Source organism: Vidua macroura, chromosome 1 (assembly GCF_024509145.1).
Source record: "Vidua macroura isolate BioBank_ID:100142 chromosome 1, ASM2450914v1, whole genome shotgun sequence".
NCBI lineage: Eukaryota > Metazoa > Chordata > Aves > Passeriformes > Viduidae > Vidua > Vidua macroura.
Window position 1 is genome coordinate 119,632,982 of NC_071571.1, and position 24,363 is coordinate 119,657,344.

At 43.3% G+C, this 24,363-nt stretch overlaps 2 protein-coding genes across 4 annotated transcripts; both read left to right on the forward strand.

Annotated features, from left to right (window-relative positions):
- Positions 1-677: 677 nt before the first annotated feature.
- On the forward strand, positions 678-1,998 carry RRS1 (ribosome biogenesis regulator 1 homolog). The gene has a single exon (XM_053982306.1). It carries the CDS (start codon positions 747-749, stop codon positions 1,833-1,835), a length of 1,089 nt encoding a protein of 362 aa, XP_053838281.1. The 5' UTR covers positions 678-746; the 3' UTR covers positions 1,836-1,998.
- Positions 1,999-4,442: 2,444 nt separating this feature from the next.
- Positions 4,443-24,107, forward strand: ADHFE1 (alcohol dehydrogenase iron containing 1). 3 transcript variants are annotated; one of them, XR_008436466.1, is made up of 15 exons: positions 4,443-4,527; positions 4,771-4,808; positions 7,009-7,052; positions 7,239-7,292; positions 8,199-8,353; positions 8,521-8,717; positions 9,120-9,197; positions 10,380-10,485; positions 11,719-11,871; positions 13,027-13,125; positions 14,065-14,143; positions 14,287-14,383; positions 17,523-17,680; positions 21,250-21,622; positions 22,022-24,107. XR_008436466.1 is itself a non-coding variant. In XM_053974255.1 (15 exons), the coding sequence occupies exons 1-14, from the start codon at positions 4,472-4,474 to the stop codon at positions 21,331-21,333; spliced, it is 1,398 nt and encodes a 465-aa protein (XP_053830230.1). In that variant the 5' UTR covers positions 4,443-4,471; the 3' UTR covers positions 21,334-21,375; positions 22,022-24,107. The 3 variants fall into 3 exon arrangements, 2 of the variants coding, with proteins under 2 accessions (XP_053830230.1, XP_053830218.1); XM_053974255.1 differs by having other exon boundaries at positions 21,250-21,375; XM_053974243.1 differs by having other exon boundaries at positions 21,250-24,107.
- Positions 24,108-24,363: the final 256 nt, after the last annotated feature.

The window sequence follows — 24,363 nt, forward strand, 5'->3', positions numbered from 1 at the left end:
CCCACACAACCCCAGCTTGGGGGTCACAGAGGATTTCATCAGTATCATTGGTGATCATCAGTATAACAGGTGAAGGGTCCAGAAGGTGAAGTCCCATGAGGAGCGGCCAAGGGAGCTGGGGTTGTTTTGCCTGGAGAAGAGGCTCAGGGGTGATCTTATCCTTCACTACCACTAGGTGAAAGGAGGTTGTAGCCAGGTAGGGTTTGGCCTCTTCTGCCAGGCAACTAGCGACAGGGCAAGAGGATATAATCTTGAACTGCACCAGGGGAGGTTCAGGTTGAGTATTAGAAATAATTTCTTCACAGAAAGGGTGATTAAACACTGGAATGGGCTGCCTAGGGAGGTGGTGGAGTCACTGTCCCTAAAGGTTTTTAGTGAAAGACTGGACGTGGCATTCAGTTTCCTGCTCTAGTTGGCACGGTGATGTTTGGTCACAGTTTGGACTGGATGTCCTCAGAGGGCTTTTCGAGCCTAATTGATTCTGTGATTCTGTGAATGGAAGGGCATGTCCGTAAGCCACGGCGGCGGGTCCCCCGGCAAACCAGGTGTGCTCTGGCGGGTCTGCGGGGAGCCACGGCTCCCTCTGGCGGCCCGGCGCGACGGGACTACATCTCCCGGCGGGCATTGCGCCCGCCCCGCCCCAAGGGCGCGGCGGCTGCGGGGCGGCGGTTCCGGCGCGCTGACCCGGCGGAGCTTTGCCGCGCCCCGGGGCAGCGGCGGCGCCGCTCGCACGTGCAGCCGCTGCCATGGCGGCCGTGCGGGTGGAGGCGGTGCTGGCGGCCGCCGAGGAGCAGGAGGCGGAGAAGCGGCGGAGCATCACGGTGGAAAAGGAGCTGGAGCTGGAGTACGACCTGGGCAATTTGCTGGCCGTGGACCGCAACCCCCCGCCGGCGGCGGCGCTGCGCGGGGCCGGCCCGCGGCGGGAGGCGCTGCTGCAGGCGCTGGCCCGCGACAACACGCAGCTGCTCGTGTCCCGGCTCTGGGAGCTGCCGGCCGAGCGCGCCGGCGGCGCCGGGGGCCCGCTGGTGGCGCAGCTGCCCGAGCCCACGTTCCGCCTGCCGCGGGAGAAGCCGCCGCCGAAGCCGCGGCCGCCGACGCGCTGGGAGCAGTTCGCGCGGCTGAAGGGCATCCGCCGCAAGAAGAAAACCTCGCTGGTGTGGGACGAGCAGGCCAAGGAGTGGCGGCGGCGCTGGGGCTACCGGCGAGCGGGCGGAGACCCGTCCCGCGCCTGGCTGGCGGAGGTGCCGGCGGGCGCCGACCCCGAGGAGGACCAGTTCGCCCGGCTGCGGCGGGAGAAGCGGGAGCGGGTGGCGCGCAACGAGCTGAACCGGCTGCGCAACCTGGCCCGAGCCCACCGCGCCGGGAGCGCCGTGCCCGCCGCGCCCCTGCACCCCACCGGCCACCAGGACCGCGACGAGCTGCGCCGGGTCGCCCGCGTCGCCCGCGTCTCCACCGCCTCGCTCGGCCGCTTCCAGCCGCGCCTGCCGAAGGAGTCGGCGGAGCCGCCCTCCCGCAGCGGCGGCAAGAAGCGCCGCTTCGAGCCGCTGCTGGGCAACCTGGCGGCCGAGCGCAGCCGGCAGCTGGAGCTGCTGCGGGCCATGGGCAGCAAGAAGCCGGTGCTCGACATCACCCGCGCCGTCAACAAGCAGCTGCGGCAGGAGGAAGCCGAGGCGGCCGCTGCCAACAAAGGCAAGAAGCAATCGAAGCGGGGCAAGCGCGGCCGCCGGCAGCAGCGGCCTGGGCGCAGCGGCAAGAAGAGCGGAGCCCGGCGGCAGCCGCAGCAGCAGAAGGCTGCGGGCGGGGGCACCGGCGGGGGCAGGAGAAAGAAGGCGTGAGAGACAGTGTGCAGCACGGGCTGGGGATGCCCACCGAGGCGTGGGAAGGGACTGTCGCTGCCAGCCTCCTGCCCGGTGCTCTATTCACACACGTATCTGTCAATAAATGCGTTCTGACCTTTCTAAAACATCCTGCGTTTGGCTCTTAGCTGGTAGACAAGGAGCGCTGTGTTCTCTATCCAAGGGAAATCTGTGTCCTGTGAAGGGAGAAGGGTGCCCCGGTACCCCCCGGTCTGGGGGTGTCAAAGTGACTTGTTTCACAGGTAATGTCGCTTCACAATTGGCCTGCAGCAACTGCCAGGAAAAAAGCTGAGCAAAGCTGTCCCGTTTTCAGGTAGCTGGGACTGGACCGCAGATGTTACCTGGAGTTTTGATGGAGTAGCAGCCACAGGTCTAGTTAAAGGATGTGGCTGCTGCTCTCTGCCTTGGGCAAGCGGCCTGACGGTGGAGCTCTTGCTCTGTAAGTCAACTTCTGCCGCTCAGCTCTGTGGTATTCAGGTTCAATTCCAAAAGGAACATGGAAACTTACTGTAAGATTTATTGCAGGGCGTAAGAAATTGTACAGATTTTCTACTGCATTTTGTTGATGAAAAAAGGAAGTCAAAGCTGCTGAGCAGACATTGAGTTAGTTCAGCAGAAAAATGTTTGTATTGTACAGGTTAAAACCTAAATTTCTCCCTGTAGTAACAGTAATCCATCATTTTATAGAAATATTCTTAGTGTTTACCTAGCAGTTTGAGAGCAGGTAGTAGAAATTGTCTGAGACTTCTTCCCATTACTCTTGAACTTTGTAATGTCACATATACACTTGAAATAGAAAAAAAAATTGTGCTGTCTCAATGTGTGGCTTAGCTACAGGGAAGATGCTGTTTCCTGGTAAGAAAGTTAGTAAAAAAAAAGTAATCTCAATTAAATTAGGTTTTCAAACTTTGAGGGTTTTAGTGGTTAATGATACTGTAATGCCTCACTACAAGTGAGTTTTTGGAAAAGCTGGGTGACTTAAGCAGTTTTCTTCTTGTTCTGTAGCACTTCAGTTAGGATGGCAGCTTCAGTAAAAAGTATCACAAAGCAAAACCTTTGTATAGGGGAGTGCTGAGGGCAGGAGGGGTTTGTACACCTTGGAGCCTGGATGGCACTGATGGACTGACCACTGCCCAGCCTGTGGGCCTTGCATAAGGTATGTTCTTTGCCTCTCTAGTGCTTCTTGCCCGTGTGCTGAGCTGTCTGCAGCACTGCAGGCTGCTTTGGACTTGTCAGTGGCAGGAATGGTCTTGTGGGCACAACCCTCTGTTGTCAACCCTTCAGTGTAAGTATCAAGGCAAACTAGGGGCAACAAACATGGACAGATGGAAAAGGTTGTTACAGAGAGACATTCCAGACCTCAGATCTTCCAGGCATTTCCATAGGACACACCTTGTACATGCTCAGCCAGAGAGAAGGGCTCTTTTCCATACATATACATGACTGATGAGAATTCTGTGCTCCTCACAAGGCTACTGGTCAATTTTCTCCACCAAAATCCCATGAAGTGTGTTCATCTCCAGCAGCAAAGTGGTCACCTGAGCAGAGGTGCAGGTGCTCCTATGGTGTTGCCACCTTCTGGCTCTCACAAATGGATAAAGGTTTTGCAGCTTCAGGTAGGGGCCTGAGCAGGCCACTAGCCAGCTTTCCCAAGCTCAGCACCTGCAAAATCATGAGTTTTAGGCTCATCTGGTCTGCTCATAGAATCATTGAATGGTATGGGTTGGAAGGGGCCTTAAAGACCATATAGTAAGACATAAAGAGTATTCAAAGGTAAAATACTTATATCTGTTACATTAGAAAAATTATGCTTTTTTTGTCAGAATCCAATGTTTCCTTTGCTCAATACTGGTATTCTACTCTGCTGGCAGCTAAGCAGCATAGCTTACAGCTTAAAAATTTGGTTATAAAATTTTGTTCCATCCTGCACTGTAATTTACCGTGATTTCATAGAATTGCAGAATTGTCATGGTTGGAAGGGACCTCTGGAGATCATCTTCTCCAAGGCCCCTGCCAAGGCAGGGTTGCCTAGAGCAGGTGACACAGGAGTTTTTCCAGGTAGGTTTTGAACGTCCCCAGAGAGGGAGACTCCACGACCTCCCTGGGCAGCCTGTTCCAGTGCTCTGCCACCCTCAGTGTGAAGAAATTCGTCATGCTAAGGTGAAGCTTCTTGTGTTTTAGTTTATGACCATTCCTCCTTGTCCTGTCACTGGGCACAACTGAAGAGTTGGAAAAGTATTTCGCTTAAATTCAGGACCGTGGGGGTTTTTTTTATTAGTTTCATTTTACAATTCCATTACTTTCAGTATTTTTCCGTGACAAATATACAACAGACACTCAGTCCTAATTAGATTTTAGTCGCTCTTCACTGGTATTCTGTGCTGTCTGTTTTAGCAACCAGATTTTATTTGCCTTAAAACAGGCGTGAGTTAGGTTTTGACAACGGGGACCGCGGGGTGCTGAGTGCGGACACTTCTCGCCTGACCCGTGCGAGTGCCTGTTTGGGACGCCCGTGTGCGGGGCCGGGCAGCGGCGCTGTCCCGGGAGGAGGCGCTGCCGCCGGCCCGGCCCGTCCCCGTCCCGGGCCCCGTCCCCGGCCGTCCAAGATCCGGGCGATGGCGGCGGGGCGGGCGCGGGTGTCCCGCCTGCTGCGGCAGCTGGAGCGGGCAGCGTGAGTGCGGGGGTCGCTCCCGGGTCCCTGCCGGGGCCGGCGCGGGCCGGGGCCGCGGCTGGGAAGCGAAAAGCGGCGGCCGCTCCGCCCATGCGAACCCTCCCGTGTCCGCTGCACACCGCCGGGCTCAGCTGCAGGCCTTTGGAATGGGTGCTTACAGGAGACTTAGGACGTAAAGCTTTCGTTTTCTGCTTTAGTTTTCCCCTTTTAACCATACCTCTTTTTTTTTAACATTTTAACTAGTTGTCGGTGCCCGAGCCATGGCCACACTTATTCCCAAGGTAAGACTTAATTTGTTTCTCCAAAATAATTCTGCAGGCCATGGCCCTGCAGAGGGCTGTATGTATCCACACAACCTGGACAGAGGGCGCAGGTAACAGGTGGGAAGGAACAATCTAAAGGAGAAGGTAAACAGCCTGTTACTTTGCAGCTGTACAATGGTAGTGGTTATTGTTGGAGTCACTGCTCCCACATAAACCACAGTTATTGCCTCCTGTCCCCTCCCTCCCCTTACCGTGGGGCCAGTTGATCTGAACTTCGCTCTATCTGTCATCACTGCACCATCTCAACTTTAGATCTGCTTTTGGATACACACAGCTTGCATCAGAAAAGAAACAGGAAGCTGTATGGATAAAAAGTAGCCTTTCACAAAGGTGTGTGTTGGCCTGGGGAACAAAATCTCCATACAGTCAGTCCCAAGAACGCTGCTCACTTAGGCCAGGACTGTGGACTGTGAGCAGGGGAGCTGCGCTGACTTACCCAAGTCACCATAGGAGGAGTTTCTGTTCGCATGGACTGTAAGGAGGCTAGAAGAATAACTATCTCTCAGTCTCCAGATTGTTGGTAGTGGTTTGGGTCATAATTTCAGTAATGTGTAAGTAGCATGGTTTCACATGCTTAGAACACTTCTTAAAGAATTGACATTGTCATTTTACATATGGAAAAGCTATTTATATGTTCAGATACTTGTTTTGCCCAAGACTATTCATACAGCAAGACAATAGTGCAGCTCAGAAATAGAATTTCATTCTTTTGCTTGTCTGCTTGATGACCTACTCAGTCAATTCAAACTAAGCTCTTGCTAAACTGAAGTCTGAGTTAAGAACCCTGTCTGAAAGTTTTGGGCAGCAATAAAGTCTATAGCGTAGCAAGATGATATCAGTTCAGTACATCTCTAAATAGTAGGAATCGATTGAACAGTGACTATAGCTGAAAAAAAACCACCAAACTTCTTTATGTTTCTTTGCAGTGTTCAAGGAAATAGTGCAATTTTTGAACTCAGTAAAATTTGCCCTGAAAGTTAAGTAACAGCAGGGTGTCTATTATACCATCAGAAAGCAAGAGAGTAAATGGTTTGGACATGTCCTTAGCATGTCAAATTAATGACTGAAAGTACAGCAGACTCCAGCTCCAGGAGAGGTCAAACATGTACAGCCTGGCAAGAGGTGGCAATGAAAGAGCTGATAGCAGCTGGCCTGGGCTTGAATAGAAAGTACATAAAGGGTTTTAATACATCTATCTGTTACTGTTGTGGGTCAGTGCTTCAGTGCACCCCAGCGTGTCTGTAAGCCTCATTTTCATGGCTTCACTCATTGGATCGGAATCCAAATTGTGTGTTTTCAATTAATAGAGCAGACGTAAGGCATGACTCCAGCAGGAAGAGCAGAATGCTTCGCCTGGTGTTTTCTTGGAGAAGAATGGGCAATTTCAGTTGATGCAGTTTGCTTCACTCTATGGCAAAATCCAAATATGCCAAAAATTGAGTTTTGTGATAATTCATGCAAAAATGGCATGGCAGAGAGAAGCTATGACTGAAATACTGTCCTTAAAAATATCTTCTAATTAAAGTTAACAGTAACACACTGATTCTTATTTATTATTAGCAGTGCATACAGTAATTTTTTAGCAAATAATTCAGTTTCACCTGCAAGTTCAGGACTAGGCAGAAGTAAAAAGTGTAAACACCTGTTAGTATTGCTCCCATGCATACATGAGGTGTTCTCTATCCAGGTGCATGAAGAGGATATCTCATGAATTTGTCTTAAACGTTGTTCTGAAGGTTATCATGTAGCCCCTATGCATTTCTAGCCCCTCTCAGCTTGTATGGAGCAGCCTGAGTGCTCTACACATACTCAGATCTACTTTTTTTATGGGCTGTTCTGGTCTTTGTAGACTGCAAACAAACTCTCATGCAACCTTCCTGCCAATTTATTCCGTTTTTATAAAAAATACTTAATTCTTGAAAGAACTTGAAAAACTCACTTGTTTTGTTGAATTGTATGAGACAGATCAAGTATTAGGATCATTTAATCTCATGAACAGCAAAGGATGAAATGGGTAACTGTTACCCAGACAAGCTGAGATGACCTGTGGAAATATGTTAGTGATTCTAAAAGCAAGGGAATCTGTCAACTCTAGAGCTGAGAAACAGATTGAAATAACTTACTGTTTCCTAATTCTACTGTTTTATTTCTATTCCAGTTCCTGAACAGCCCACCTTGGGGAATACAGACTATGCATTTGAGGTAGATTTAATAATAAAATATGTTTCATTTAAAAGTCGTGCAAACAATACTGCTTGACAAATGTGGCGTTTAACAAATATTTACATTATCAAATATTTATATTATCAAATATTTATATTTCACTTCGAATGAGTAAGGCCAGATGCCATTTTTGATGAGGAAAAAAATGTTCTTTTTTTTTTATAGATGGCCATTTCAAACATCCGCTATGGAGAAGGAGTTACGAAAGAGATTGGCATGGTAAGCTGCTATGGTGTAAGTCCATCACTGGGAAAAAGTTATTTTCTGAAGGGCTGCCAGTGCTATCAATCCACTTAATAAAGGAAAGCTGATATATTGTGTGGTCCAATGTATCAGTGCAAAAAGGTCGGAGCACACTGTTGGTTGAAGAACAGATGTGTGGTGCATCAGTGGTGCTGTGGTATATGAAATGCAGCTCACGGGATAATTGGGTCATTGATACTTTGCTGCAAGTATGCAACAATGTTTTTCTCTGACAGGGAATTTAATTCAGAAATTTTGAATCCTGCTGACTCACCAGGATTTTCTCAAGATTGCTTTCATCTTTCTAGCTCTCATTAACTCTATCAGAGACTTTCTATTAAATTAGCTAGATATTCATTCAACTCTCAGCTTGCCCTGTGTAAGTGTAGAATTTTTGTTTCAGCAGTGTGAGATGGTGCACCTGAGTACATTGTTCCAGTGTGCTTTTATCACTGTCTTTTTTCATTAATTTTTCAATATTTTAATGCTGTGCTTTGGTAGGCAGTTAATGGAGATAATCTGTGAAAAGGCCTTCTTTACTCTCACAGGAATTAAGAAAAAATATTTTAAGAAATGTTTCATATTTTACCATTGTTTAAAGTGGTTCCATGTCGTTCAACATCTTTTGTTTTCTTCTGTCATAAGACTTCAACTATATAAATTTGGCAGCTTTAAATTTTATTCTGCCTTCTGTATTCTACATCTTTGTGGTTAATGCTCTTTTTCTTCAGCTGATACGGTTTTAAAAGCTTTGCAATAACCAACTATTTTTAAGTCAGGTGTTTATTATTATCAAATGGTTCAGTTGATTTGGATTAGTGTTTAAATAGTGAAGTGTATGATTTTATACCAGTTGTTTGGCTTTTCGATTCGTTATTGTAGGACCTGCAGAATCTTGGTGCTAGAAGAGTTTGTTTGATGACAGATAAAAACCTCTCCAAACTCCCTCCTGTAAATGCAGTGTTGAATTCCTTGGCGAAATATGGTATAAACTTCCAAATGTATGATAATGTCCGTGTGGAGCCAACAGACCAAAGGTACAATTTGCTTCTGACAGTGCATTTCTCCAAGTACTGCCTGGGCCTTTACAGGATTCCATATGGCTTTTTTAAACACCTCCTTGTGGCCTGCATGCTGGTCTTAATTGTTTCCCTGTGTACTGGTTTTATCCTGACTAATTGGAAAATCTTTCTTGTGTCCTAAGTTTCCTGGATGCCATTCAATTTGCTAAAAAGGGAGAGTTTGATGCCTATGTTGCTGTTGGAGGTGGGTCTGTAATGGACACCTGTAAAGCTGCCAATCTGTATGCAGCCAGCCCTTCATCAGAATTCCTGGATTATGTCAATGCTCCTATTGGGAAAGGGAAGCCGGTCACTGTACCCCTCAAGCCACTTATTGCAGGTAAAGCATGAGGGGAGCGTGTGGAGTGTTGGGGCAAGGGGAAGGTGAGTCACTCTACACTCTCTGATATTTCTGCTGAAATCAGTTTACTGTGACTGATTTCAGCTTCCTTTGGGCTAACTTCTCCTCTAGCTGTATTCAGCAGTCATTTTGCTGTTTAATTCAGTGAAGGTAAAATAAGAGGTTTTATCATTTCTTTGTCTTGTTTAGCTCAGCTAGACTCCTTTACTGAGGAAAGAGATCAAAGTAGCAGTTTCCCTTTGATCTGTTGGCTTTGGATCAGGAATACCTCCAAGATTTCCTGGGCGCTGTGTTTTGGGTGGTGTTACTATTGTGGTTTTATTATTTAAATTGCAGTATTATATATTATTATTTGTTGTTATTCCCATTCTTCCTTTTAAGTTCCTACAACATCTGGCACTGGAAGTGAAACCACTGGTGTTGCCATTTTTGACTTCAAAGAGCTAAAAGTTAAAACCGGTGAGGATTTTGGTGCTTTGTTTTGGGGTTTTTGTTTGTTTTGTGGGGGGTTTTGTGTGTTATTCAAGACAATTGCTTTTCCACTGTCTTTGTTATTTCCCTGCCTTGAAAGGAAAGGATACTGCATGTCATTTCAGGTGTCATTATGTTTGATTCAACAGCCACAGGCAAATTTTAAAAGCTTAAAGGTTTCCTCCTTTAATTAAATTTATATCATATTAACATAATGAAATACCTATGTAATACAGTGGATTATAGTTTGAAGGCAAAACAGGAAACTAAAATCTTTCAAGTCCTTAAATGGCAGAAAATGTTAATTGCAAAGGAAATTTCTACTTATATTCAGGGTGAACCAACTGTTCCTTATTTCCTCTGTATTTTTCTTTCTACTTTTAAGACTTCTGTTTCTTTGTTGTGTAATTGCAACCAAATGTTCCTTTTCCTGACTTTGGAAACCTCAGGCCTGGGATGCTGTGCAAGTGAGGGACACTGTCTTCCTTTGGCCTTTTCATCCCTGGCAAATAAAGATTACAGCTAAAATGTCATCTTGAGTTTCATAGCTGTTTAAGGTTTTGCTTCTAAACATATGGATTTTATATGCCACACAGTCTGCAGAATTTGGGACCCAGGTGGGTGTGCTAAGGAGGTTTGACAATAGCTCAAGAGTTTTCCAGTCCATACATTGTCGGTCTGTCTGTCTGTCTGTCTCAGAGCTGCATCTTTGCACCCTTAACCGAAATACAAGGACATAGTTATTACAGATGCTGAAGACAGTAACAATACAACAATACAATAATACAGTAACAATACAACAATACAATAACAATTGCAGGTACAAAACCAGTTTTGCCTTCTGACTGTCCACAGAAGATACAAATCTAAGAATACTGCAGATGCCACAGACATTTTGCAAGGCTGCTCAGGGAGGGTTGCAAACAGAGAGAGAACATTGTCTGGTATAATCCAGTTGAGGCAAAAGTCTCAAATCATGTAACTCTTTTAGAGAGACTTTATCATCAGTTTTACATTACTCTCTACCCTCCCTTCTCTCTCTGTGCTTTCATGTTCATAGTTTCAAATATTTTTTCCCTCCTTATTGTCATGTTTTGAATATTAAGCTTATCTTATCCTATTTTGTTGCAAAACATCTTTAACTGATTTTGATCCCTTTGCACATTGCAGGTATTGCTTCAAGAGCCATTAAGCCAACGTTAGGCATCATTGATCCTTTACACACACTGTCTATGCCTGAACGAATAGTGGCCAACAGTGGCTTTGATGTGCTTTGGTGAGTTTTCTGCATAGGCTGCTACTTGAATTTATTTAAATTTTGTATTTTTATTATGATGATTGTAGAAAAAATACATTTGAGAGCACAAGAGATGATCTTTTTTTCTGTTTGCTGTTCTTGTTTAGCTGAGCTCTGTCAGACTTTCCTCTTCCTTAGTTTCACTGCCTCCCTCAGAACGTATGGAAACAAATCCTGCATTTGCAGAAATTTAAATGTTTTTGCAGTGTACTAGAGAAAATCTTTACTTCCAGAATAGCTGTTGTCAGGGAAGAGAGTCCAAGTGTCCCTTTTTAAGGGATCATGGAGATAGATGATTAATCACAATTGTAATAGCATTTTTCATTAATCACAAACATGGCAGGGAATAGAGAATAAGAATTTTCCAACAAAAGCCATGATGTGTCAATAAAAATTCATAAAAGCCTGTGAGATACTAGCAGGTCTTCACCCAGCTATGGTCATCTTGGAACCAATCTCACAGTTTGCTTTTCACTTGGCACAAAATTTTATTCATCTTAAACCAACAGCTTAACTGCACAAAATGCATTGACATTTCTATTTGGAGAGCCAGAGCTTACTTTGCTTCTGGGTGCTATGTGTATTAAAGTAATCGATACGTAATAAAGCTGTGACTTCTCAAGCGTGGTGAAGGACCCTGGCAATGTCTCTAATGGAAAAAAAGGCATTTGTTCATCAATAAAAATGGTTTGTCTGTAGTTTTGTTCATCTTAATAGAGCCATGTAGGCAATGCCTCTTCTTTATGTGGCCAGATTCATGAGTATCTGGGAGGTGAGACTATTGGCAGTTCCACTTAGCTTAAATATCATACCCATATGATATTTATGATATGATACTGGAAACTATGGAGTTTCCAGTGCTAGAGTCTCTTATGGTTCCTGTCCTACAGAAAGGAAATGCACTCATTGCACATGTGCAGCCCTCTCCAGTGAAAAACACTGCAGGTGTTGGTGCATCCAGCCAGGCTTTTAGCATGGTGTGAGCTGATAGAAAGGCACTGACTGTGTTTAGATTGACTTCAGTGTGTTTGTTGGAGAGGAAGTGCTCTGGAGGTGCTGGCCCAGCATTCTTCCACTGTCCATGGGATTGTATTTCTTATTTCAGCAACTGTTGGACACCAGAAATAAATAAGAACGTGCATTCAAAGGACAGCAGGGCAGTAAAAGGGAGCTCTACCCCTTAAATAATTGATTTCTCCATCTTTCTGTTAGCCATGCCCTGGAGTCGTACACTGCTCTCCCTTACAACCAGCGCCGTCCCTGCCCCTCCAATCCCATCAACCGCCCAGCCTACCAAGGCAGCAACCCCGTCAGCGACGTCTGGGCTCTGCACGCTCTGCGCGTTGTCGCTAAGTATCTGAAAAGGTGACACACTTAACAGCCATCGCCCCCGCCCTGTGTTCAGTCCACAGTGCCCCAAAAGGGGTGCCTGCAAGAATGTCAACGTTAGGCTGGAATGAGGCAAGCTGCAACATTAAGCTTTTGTTTTCTACCCTGGATTTTTCTTAAATGAAGCAAAATATTTTTCAGATAAAATTCAAAGTAAAATTGGGATTACTAGTTTGTCTTGAGGAGGTAGCTTTTTAATGCCTCTGTAAATCTATTTTAGAAGTCCTCAGTTAAAGGTATTTCAAGCTTTTCAGTTAATATGGGAGCAGCATTTACATATTTTTTTCAAGAGCCTCCTTTCTATGACAGTATAAGGGGTATATGTAACAAACTGAATAAAATACTGCTAATTTTACTTCTGTGGCCTTCAGTGTAAATTAAGATAGTTTCACATCCATCAAGAAGGTAATAACATGCACTTACGAATGTGCAAAAGTGTGAATACATTTATGTCAAACCTGCTCATTCTTAGAAGACCTTCAGTTTAGAATAGGTATTGCCTTAGCTGGGAGTTGGTGTTGATCCCTGTCAATAAAGTTTTAGCCTGTTTACAGCTTTTGCATACCATGTGCACTTCTACTAAAGATCAATGTGGGGTTTTTTTGAAAAATCTTTTCACAGTACCTAGTGAGTCAAAATAGTTGGTTTTTGTTCCTTTGGAATCTATTCATGAGACTGTCAAACTACACAAGGACCTTGAGGCATAGGAAGGCAGGGAATCCTGTCTTCTTCCCACACAGGTAGTGGGGTCTAGAGCACCACCTAATGAGATGGTGAGAAGGCTGGAGTGATCCTGGAGCCATACACAGAATTACCAAAGATTCTAACTAGAATTTTCTAATTCACCACTGAATTGAATATGGTTAAATTCACTCTATTTATTTGGGTTTTTTGGAAAAGTGGAAGGAAGCTTGCCCTTCACTGAAACAGTATGTTACACTTAAGTGATCCAGATGCGGGGTTGTTCTTTTACTGAAGCGTGACTTGATTCCATTTCCACCATTTTTATGTCAGCTTATCTTTTAGATTTTTTGTATATCTGTCCATAAAGAAGCCCTCTCTCCTTTTTCCCTCCTGAATCACCAATCTGTTTGTGAATTCATTGGTACCATTTGCCTCCATGGTGCACAGAGCCATCAGAAACCCTGAAGACCGTGAAGCAAGAGCCAACATGCACCTGGCAAGTGCTTTTGCTGGTATTGGCTTTGGCAATGCTGGTGTTCATCTCTGGTGAGTACAGAGAAATAGTAACCCCATCTGAGGTCAGCTTATAGCTAGTGTTTGTTTCAGATTGTCAAAGATGTTGCTGCCCTTGTTGCTGAAAGTAGAGTAAGCGATTGTGGCCTGGCCTGTGATGCTGAAGGATCTGTGTGTTGTGACAAACTGATGGGCTCTTGTCATGTGTATAAGGATTGTGTGTTCTTGGGTTGTGATACTCAAAACCTGTCACGTGAAAATTACAAAACACAGCCTTCTTTACCTTCCTTGGTAGTAAAAACAAGAGTAAAGAAAGTCAGTGACATTTTAGATGTTAGATTCCATGCCAGCTGCTCCGCAGTGAGACAGCAATGATGTAATCTTGAGTTTCTCCTGAACTGATGCAATTATCTGTGTTTGTCTGTGTGATAGGCAATCAGCAGTCTGAAATGAGCTGTAATTAATATTGCAAGGCAATATAGTTTCATTTGGATGAAAATCTCAAAGAAGCAATGCCTAAAAGTGAATTGTGTGCAGAAGTTATTAGCAGTCATTCTCTTCAGAGACCTTCCTTTCATTCCTTTTCTTTGAGCAAGTCTACTCTTTTAATTATATCTTAAAATTAAAGTTTCTTTTTCTCAGAAAGTGTGAACACATAGGTATGCAGACTATGATATTTTTGGCATATTTACATTACTGTAGGAACTGAACATCTTTCAGTTCAGTCAGTGAAGCAATATAACTTCACACTCACAAAGTAAGGAGGCACTGTTTTTTCCAGCTAGGTCCCTGAGGTGCAGAGGGATGAGGGTTGTCTGTACCTAATATCCACACCATACCTGTCAATACCTTCTGAGTATCTGTACTGAAAAGACTTGCATACTGAAAACTGACCACAGAAGGGACTGAACACAAATTTTCCAAATACTGGGAGAGCTGCCCTAACCACTCTCTCTCTGCTCTCTGTTCCAGCCATGGAATGTCTTACCCTATTTCTGGTTTGGTGAAAACTTACAAACCAAAGGATTATAATGTGGATCACTCTTTAGTGGTAAAACTTGTTTCTTTTTGGGGTTTTATTACACATTTCAAATATCTGTTTTCTGTCATTAATGAGCATTAAAGTCCATTGAAGTTAAAAGTACATGTCTTGTTGATGTATTTTGGTTTTTTTTCTTTTTTTTTTTTCCCCAGCCGCATGGCCTTTCTGTGGTGCTGACATCCCCAGCAGTGTTTGCTTTCACAGCACAGATACATCCTGAACGGCATTTAGAAGCTGCAGAGATTCTAGGTAGGAATCTCTGTGGGTACATTTTTCGTGTACAAATGGAATTCTGTCCAAAATGACATTCTAGGATTGAAAAAAATTGTGTACAAGCAATTGTCATTGGTTGTCGGGAGGGGGTTAAGTTTAGAAAACAAGATTCTGGAATTAGATGTCATGCAAATTAGATAGAATAATGCTGAATTTTGATATTGAATTATGTGATTAGAGGAGCAAGCTGGAGAAATCTGATTCTTGGCTAGAAAAGTGGACAACTGAAATTAACTGGAGGTCTATTGTAAATCAAACAAGAGTAGCTGTGATTGGCACAACTCTTGTCACTTTATGAAGACTAGTTACCATAAAGTGAACCAGTACTCAGGGGCATTTGTTAGCTAAAAGGAAGTATTTTCCCTAACAAATTCCCTGCTGTGGCAGTGAAGTAGAACAGTGATATTCTGAATCACTCCTGCTCTTTTTTCCGTGGCACACAGCTGTGGGTTTTGGTCTTTCTAATGTAGGCCTAAGCTTGTTTGTAGGAGTTGGAATTTCTCAGTGGCTGATGCCAAGGGAAAGATTTTCCTGGAGTAGCTCTTCTGTGGACAGATATGTAATGGCTAAAAAGAGATTAATGAACAAAATGGCCTTTTCAGCTTTTTAGCAGAATAAAAGTGAATGCTGCAAGCTGACAGCTCATTTAAAGGTTATTTTGTCCTACAGTGCCTTGTTATTTGTGCAGCCCATCACCAAAGGGTGTCCTAAGAGAAAGGATAGCTCTTTATTGTACCTCCAGCATGACTGTATGTAATAAACCAGATTCCAGTGATGTAGTCTCAGAGCTGTTAGCAGTCTAGCTGTGACAGCATGGCTCTGCACTGAGCTAATTTATTTGTCTAAGGTCAGGGGTTTTGCCTGCACTAAGTTTTGTGTCCTGGCTACACTGCTGCCAATACCCATGCTGGCTAAGGAGCAGTCACAGCCACGTGCACAGCAATGCAGGGAGTGGAGAAAAAGTGGTTAGGTCAACTCTCCTGGTATTTGGAAAATTTGTGTTCAGTCCCTTGTATGGTCAACCCTCTGTAGGCAAGTCACAGCAGTCCAGTCACACGTATGACTTGCTTGTATAAGTAATCTCAAAGCATTGTGAATCTCAAGAAGAATGGGGCTTTTATATAGACAATGAAAATACCACAGTATTTTATAGAGGGTGTAAAACAACATGGTCAGAAAAACTACATTGGGTGAAAGTTCTGTTTATTTCATAAACGGTCTGTGAGGCTGCTCAGGCTTCCTCTAAAGTATGCTGTCCTGCCTATGGTCAAAACCAAAACACAAACCTAGCTGGAATCACATACTGAGCTAATAAACATCTGTGTTCCTACAGCAATAATGCACAACTAAAATTAGTTGAACAAAATGTGTCTGGATAACTGGTCAGCACAGCATATCAGAAAATTTCAGCTCTGGCTCTTGATTTTAAAACAAGTGACTGAAAAGCAGTTCCTTTAGGTTTTGTGGTATTAACTTCTGCCATAAATTCTGTCTCTAAAAGTTCTGTTAATTTTCTCAGTAGAAATTTTAACTACGTCATTGTGTGCCTTGCTGGAAAGGGCTGAAAACATGTCACGTGGAATTGAATTTATTAATTCCCATCTGGGGTGTTTACTTCTGAGTCCACTCCAGAGTCCAACTGACTACAGTAGCTGATTCAAATCTGTCATGTTGCCAAATGCAATGACTAAGAAGGTATTTTATGACATGAAGCAGATTACTAAATAGTTATGCTGTGTGTATGTACAGCTGTGAATTTGGGTACAGCCAGAAAAGCTTAATACCTCCCTGGATGGATTCTTAAACAGTTGAAATAGGTGTGCATGTGGCCAGAGGCTTTCTAAGTGCAATCAAAGACTGATGTATCTTTTAGGTTGAGCAAAAAGAAAGTACTAGAGCTATAGCAATATTTTAAAACTGCCAATCACATTTACTGTCATATTTTATCCTCCTCCCTTTCCCTTTTACTTTACTATCTGATGATAGTGGGTTTATGTCCTAGTTACCCCTCCACAGCAAAATCCAGGATAAACTCAGACTTCATGGCATAAACCCCAATAGCACAAGACTTCATGCAAGATTCTCTCATATCTTATTTATCAGTTTTTCCTAGACATTTGCTACATTACTGCCAACCTTACTACCTGAAGGTCTGAGCTCTTCAAGTGAACTTGTAGGTCTCCTGTTCACTTAACTCCCTTTGAATGTTACACTGAGCTGCGTGAGGATCACAGAAGATATTTTTCCTGTAGCTATGTATTGCTCTTACTCATCTCTCAGTATGGCACTTGGACCTAACATAGTTCTGGTGTAACATCACTGAGGTTACACAGAGAACCAATTTAGCTTGGGTTACTTTGAAAGAAATCATATGGAGGAACTTGGGTCTCCTGTTTGGACATACTTTTATTATTACTTTTAAGTAAGTCTTGAACATTCATTGAAGAAGGGAACACAAGCTATTCTATAAGAAATATTTGTAATCTTTCGTTTTGTATTGGTGTTTTCATTACTGTTCAGTAGATGTTTCAAAGAGAGCAGTTCCTTCTCTTCAGTTCTACAGTACCCTACACAAGTCAGCACATATTCAAACAGCAATAAATTTAGAATTTACTCAACCCACTGAACACTGCCCTGCTGTCTCCTGCCTTTTTCAGCCTACATGCTGTAGTCCTCTCTGTGAATGTGTAATTGAACGGAACAGTCCTCTAGATGTCAGCAAACTCAAGGCCTTAAAATGAAGTTAGCATTTGGCACACTGTCCATACAAATAAATACCACTGATGTTCATGCATTAGCTGCTTTCCTCCCAGCAGTTAGTCAGACTGGAAAGTGCTTCTCCCTGTAAGCACAGAGGGAAAGGAAGTTAACCTCATGTGGCAGTTAGTCTTTTTGGCAGCAGTTAACATGCTTCTGATCTTGTTTTATTTCACCTTTCACAAACTATTCCAACTGTAAAATGAGGACTGATTCCTCTTTTTACTTCATGCTGCTTTTGGGGCAGTGGCTGTTATGTATGGATATGTATTCAGCTGATATTATGATTAAATTAAGTCCAGGACAGGCTTCCTCTGCTCTCTCCACCCTACAGTCAAGGCATTATGTCTTATTTTAGGAGCTGACATCCGCACTGCCAGAATCAAAGATGCGGGGCTTATTTTGGCAGACACACTCCGGAAATTCCTATTTGATCTGAATGTTGATGATGGCTTAGCTGCAATTGGTTATTCCAAAGCAGACATCCCTGCGTTAGTCAAAGGCACTCTGCCTCAGGTAAGACAGAGAGCAAAACAGCTTTTCTTGTCAAATAAAATAGAACAGATTTTGGAAAAAAAAACAGAAGTGCTTCTTTTCCAGCAAGTTTTATTTCTATTCCTACATGATAAGTATTTAAATTGAGAAAATTACGGATAGTCAACTGTATTTTGTTTCACTCCACAGCTTAGGTTTTTATTTTCAGCGGGATGGAGTGCATGCTGCAGTTTTTACATGGATACAGAAAAAAAGGGCTAAGTGTTTGGTTTGGTTTTTTTTTAATGTTACAGTTTTTAAAAAGAGGATGTTTTTCATAGGCCTGTGATCTTTGTAGTAGATACTGCTTTTTCATAACTACCTCTCTTAATTATGTGTGCAGGTGGTCTGTAGGTAAAGCCTTAATACCAAGTGCTATCTGGTAAGAATGATCAAACTCACTTTGCATTAAACTTTCCATATTGAGAAGTTGCATTTTACTTTGCAGATGGCTTTTTTGTTCCATTGACCCCCATCAGAATTTGAAATAAGGTCCCCTGGGATGATACAGATTAAACTTGTAATACCCTTTATTGTTTCAGTGCCCACAAAGACACTGCAAAAAGCAACACACCACTCTTAAAGCAAAATCCAGAATCTTCCCTGTAAAAAGACAGTTTGATTTATATGCTATGGACTTAATATTTGTTCCCACCAAGTTGCAAGGGAACTATTTACTACAGAGAAAGTGAAAATTTTTTAGGCCAAAAGGTTATTCACTTTTTACAGCAGATCCTGTGTAATTCTTCTAACTCATAAATCTCAGAGCACCTTAGAATTGTTACATTAACAGTAAATATTTATGTTCCTATTTTATACCTGAGAAAGTGACACAAAGGTGCAACTACTTAGGATCACACACAACAGAGCAGTGGCAAAGCCAGGAAGAAAACTAAGGTCTCTGCACACTCATGAGGTTATGCATATGCATTGTTATGGGGCGTTTGAAGGGTATGTTTTGATAAACATGTTTCTTTAAAACAAACATTGAATGCAAGTTTTGCTTAGCTGGGGAAGGGTTCTTCACCAAAAGATGTTGAAGGGTTTTTCTGTCTTCTTATGGCATTGGTGTTTCATTGTACTGTGTAAAATGAGATGACCTAATAGTTTCTCAGCCCTTATTTTTTTTTTATGAGATGTAATATGATGCAAATGTATCAGTGTTCCTTAACAATCTGTTAGTAGCCACAAGTTAATCCATACCATTTATTTTTTGGTATAATTTTTTTGCTTTTCTTCTTGCAGTAGGTTTGCTTTGTAATATAGCAATGGTTCATTCACATCAGGAAAACAATGTGGTGCAGTGGTGATAGCACTAAAAAGTTTGCCAAGTATATTCCATACTGTGAAGTGCAGGCTGCAGGGAAAAATGTAATCTGACTGCTGGGATTTGGGGTGGGAACTCTGTTGGGACAGACATCTATGCTTGAAGTTAAAACAGAATTTGATTTCCCTTCTTAAGTGAGCCTGTTGAAATTGATCTTATTCACAGACAGCAGTTTTTCTAGCAAAGAAGATGCTGTCTCAAAGTTCAAGGTGGCTGTGTAGTGGTGTTTGAGAGGAGATGGGGGCACTGAAAATAAGAGATTATGGAAGGGCTGTTCTCTGTCCACGCACCCCCTGCAGACATCCCAGAGGCAGCTACAATGGGGCCGAGCCAGTGGTGAGTCCGGAGCTGCTGGGCTTGGCACGAGACCAGAATGCACTGAGTCAGACCAAGGGAGCCAGGGCCTCGCTGTCTGGGCACCAGCAAATATCAGCAAGCTTGTGCAGAGGTAGTGATGGTGCCTCTGTGTCGAGGCATACGGGAGGAGCACACATTTGCAGCCTTCTGTCGACAGAGCTGGGAAATGCTCCAGACTGTCAGGCTGTCAGGCTGGCTGTCTCCTGTCACCCAGTGTGATTTTACAGATAAATCTGGACATCTCGGTGCACAGAGCTGCAAAACTGGCTTTGGCCCAGACAGTCCTAATAGGATGAATTTATGAATACTTGAGCACTGTGTTGTTACATTTTGCATATTATGAATCTGAAAAAAACAACACACTACTGCCCTAGTGCTGTTTGAATTTTCAATTTGGTTTCAAAACTGCATAGAAGAATCTTAGTCTTCTCTTTGGCTGGATCTCTGTGAGTAGCAGCACTGATGTCAGCCATGGGGAAAGAGGTACCATTTGACTGCTACTTATGCACCAGTAAAGCTCCTTCTGTAGGTAAAATAATGCACACAGAGCTGCACTTTTCTGACTCCTCACAAGCCATGCTAACCATGATTATGAGCTGTGAATACCACAGCTGACTTCTCACCACGCTAGACCACTGTTTCACGTTGGTTTTGCAGTGCAGTGGCCTCGCTTGCTGCGTAACCACATCCAGCCTGCCCACAGGCACGTCCCGTGGGCTGGGGGGAGGTGCCGCAGCGGGGCTCAGCTGAGCCTCCTGCCCAGGCAGGGCACTGGGGGAGCCCCTTCCCCTGCATCCCACTCTGTGCCTCAGGCAAGGACATCAGCAAATGATATCCACTGTCCACATGTGAAAAAAGGGGGGAACTGTAAAGCTGGAGAGCAGCATCTTCCACAAGGGAGATGTTGAAACGGCTGCAGCAGAAGAAGCTCTTTCTTGCCAAAACACACCTCATATAAAGATATGTTACCATATAAAGATGTGTTACCAGCATGGGCCTGGACTTTGTCTTTGCAGATATCTCTAACACTCCCCGGTATTTCAGTAAATGTTAAAATCATTGGTTGTTGAAAACATGAAAGTTCTAATCATAACCAGTATGAGTACACTGATGTTGGGCCCTTTCAGCTGAGTGTTCCTGCAGTAACTGGGTACCTACACTAATGCAGCTCCTCATCCTCAGTAGCACAGGGCTTTTCTGAATTGCAGCGCCTGCCTTTGTGCTTTTTTTGTCAAATACAGAGCACTAAAGCACATACCTGAGTTTCATTTCAGTCAGTGGGGCTTTAGCACCTGAACATTCTGTTGAACCAGTGTCCAAATGAAGACCAACCGCAATTCCTTCATATTCTGACTCTGAGGTGCGGGCTGTTTATTAAGCAGTTTCATACTGTCCCTTGCTGTGTCTCTTTTTCGGAGTTTGACTTACAGGTGCTGTTTATTCTCCCCATTTACAGCAGCTCCTGGGCCTTGAGAGATGTAGTATTTTGAAAGTCTTAGTCCCTAAAACTCTAACTCCTCGTTCAGTGCTGGCAAATTAATTTTTAAATGGACTATATTCTCAGGATAATGTCCTCCAGTGTATTGACATCTGCGATGGAGAAGACTCATGTTTGCTGTGCTTGACTCTGAAACTGAACAGCATTCTCATCTTGCTGCTGTGTATTTAATTACAGGGAATTTTAGTTTATATATTCTTGAAAGTACTGTACAGTTGATGATGCTTCAATTTAATTACTTGATTACTTGTTTTGCAAAACTTTGTTATTCTCTGTGAAGGATGTTAGTACAGAGACACATAGTTCACCTACTGTTTGATTAATTTTATTGGTATCCATCTATAATCCAATTTTTCTTTCATCTTTCAGGAGAGAGTGACTAAACTATCACCACGTCCCCAAACAGAAGAAGACTTATCTGCTCTCTTTGAGGCTTCCATGAAACTTTATTAGCTTAAACATGTTCTGGAAAGTGTGGTCTATTCTAACACAGAGGTAGTTTCTCATAGATACGGGACTGAACTTGTTTAGAGCATGGAAGAATTTGGGTAACTTTGACTTCTGTTCCATTGTACACTGCCAAAAGGTCACGTAATTCATCTTTAACCAAACAGTGCTTTGAAGTGAGGACCTGACTGTGGTTTCTTTCTTGCTCAGCTGTCAGTGACATTGACTTGCATAAAAGTTGGAGCAGATTTCTTGCATTACTGGAGACTTTTTTGTGCTTCAGAGGCAGTCAAAGGTAGAAAAATGTTTTAAGGAATATTTCAAACCATTTTGCAAATTATGCTTCTATTTAAATATCCATCATTTTGTTTTAAAAAGTCATGCTAGTTAAGAAATAATGAAGGTAATTTTTAATTAGGAAGGGAAAGTCCCCTGCAGAAAATGTCAGCTTACTGTATTCTGTTCTGCTTTATCATCTTTTTACCATCTGGCTTTGCTAAGAAGGCTGTTGGACTGGGGTGCTTTTTCATTGTTTGATTACAAAAAATCTACACACTTCATAGCTGTTTGGAAAAGATTGCTTGAAAATTTGGTTTGGGTTAAAATTCTGACAGATATTATCATATATTTATCTTTCCTCTTATAATCTCTATAATTGTCATGTATTTATCTTTCCTTTTATGCTCTATATGAGGTGTTCATCAGAGGAGAAAAGCCACAGTAAAGCATGGTCACACACTCAACAGGAACCATATAACAGCAAGACAGCATCCATCATGGTCATTCTGTCTGTCTGGAGGCAGCATCCCCCCTTTCCTGCTGTGTTCTATGGAAGGAAGCTCTCAACTGTATCTTGCTTTGCTGTGAATCAATTGCTTCTGCTGAACTCCTGCAGGTGCTGTCCCTCAGAGTGCAGCCACCAGCCTGAGGAAGTGGCTGTGTGCTGTGGTTCAATAGTAAAAAGTGGTGGTGAAGCATTTGGCTGCACAGTGCCCCACGGGGAGCACTGGTTAAATGTGGGAAGGAGCATGCACCTTCCGAGCAGTTAACCAGCTGGTTGACTGTCAACTGAGAAAGGGAAGTGGGGAAGGGAGGAAGGAAACTGACATTTTAATATTATTTTCCTTTATTTAAAAAGTCCACGTGGTTGTGTATACAGTTCTTTTAAATCAGATTCTGCTTCATGCTGGACTCTTTCAGCATCTGATTCATGCTGCTACCACAGCACAAGACAAATGAGAGAAGAGCCTTGTGACTTCTGGTGTGCATATTTCTTTCTGCTGGGGAAGGAGCACTTTTCAGTCACCCTGTTGAAGTAGAAGGCTCTATCCTTGCATCTTTGCATTTGGGTATTTGTCTGATCAAACTAGTGCTGTCCTAACATCTGAGGACAGATGTGTACTGGATATTGACGCTGGATCCATTTCAGAGCTGTTGAAACAGGTGGATGGATACTGGTTGAAGACTGCTTGTTTTTAGCATCAGAACGGGTTTGGTGGCCATAGGACTGCACTGCCACTGTGTGATACACATGTGATTTCCATGTCCTTCTGAGCCTTCCCCTCTGCTGAAATTGCCCACAAGTACCTCTGTCATGCAGGCTGATGTGGTAATAGCAAGGGATTCACTTCATTCTATTGTGCAAAGCTGACATCTTTGGAAAAAAAAACTTTTTGTCAAAACCTTTTGTCTAACCCTGTTGTTCAAAGTCAGGCTGGATGAGGCTCTGAACCCAGCCTAGTGAAAGATGTTTCTGCCCATGGCAGGGAGTTTAGAACTAGATCTTTAAGATCTCTTCCAGCCCAAACCGTTCTGTGGTTCTATATAAACTCATATCCTGTTTTGTCTTTCCATTCCTGTCTTTCTCCAGTCTGTGGTAGTAGTACAGATTCATGAAGAGACAATCTTTTTGTCCAGGAGCCTAATTCATGGCAGTCCTGCTATGTTTGGGGGGAATATACTCTCTGAGGAACTGAGCAGCATGTGATTTCATCACTGCAGCAGAGCACTTTGATGGGCTGCTTAGGGAGGTAGGATAACTTCTTCTAACACACTTCTTCTGCCTTTTATGCCTGTATGGCAGTTATTGGCAGATTGCATTTTCAACTGACAGAACCTCACACTTAACTTCCTATACCAGGTAACCTGCAGCTCCTGATGGTTTATAAAATAAACTCCATACCCCCTTTGATACCCATATTTTACAGATGAGACAAAGGGGTTTATGTAATACCTAACATAAGCAAATGGTGCTGTAAGAAAGAGACATTTCTGTTTTCCACACCTCTTTGGCTGCTTCAAGGTCTTCAACTGTCTTAAACTGGTTGTGAAATCTCTCCCATGAACATCAGCTACATGTGAAAATCTCTCTCACAGACATCAGTCTCCACCACCAATTATTAGTTACTAGTAGAGATTTTCTGAGGAAAAATCAAGAGAGCTCAAGCTGCCCCAGAATGCTGTCTTTCAAATAGTGGTGATGTGACAGGGTGTCACATCCTGGCTTCTGGGCAGTGGTAGTTTTATTCGCAACTGAAGAGCTACATGGGGTTTTTCATCTATTATCTCCCTAAATTACTCTATACTGGTGTTCCTGTGGGGAGCTGGGGTAACACTCTAATTGTGAGTTCCCAGTGGTGGTTGGGCATGTGTGAGATCTGGGAGGTTTGTTCTTGTGGCTCCTGTTACTGCTGAGTTACTCAAACCCTCTGTGATGGATCTATTTGTCTAGATTATGCTGAAATGCAAGTAACAAAAATAAAACTTGTTTGTGAGCAGCATTTAACTCTATATTTTCTGAGCTCTGTGCAGGTAAACACAACCCAAAACCTGGCCCATGAGATCACTCACTCAGTCCATTTACATTGATTAGATTAGCTTTGGGGAGCAAGTATGAACAAGTGCATATATAGAGCTGGTGAAAATAGTTTACCAGCAGGTATAGTTTTATCTAGAGTACCAAATGAAAAACTCACTCACTTCACACCACAGAGCCTGCAGGATTGCTGCTTGGGATTTATAGATATGAGAGCAGCT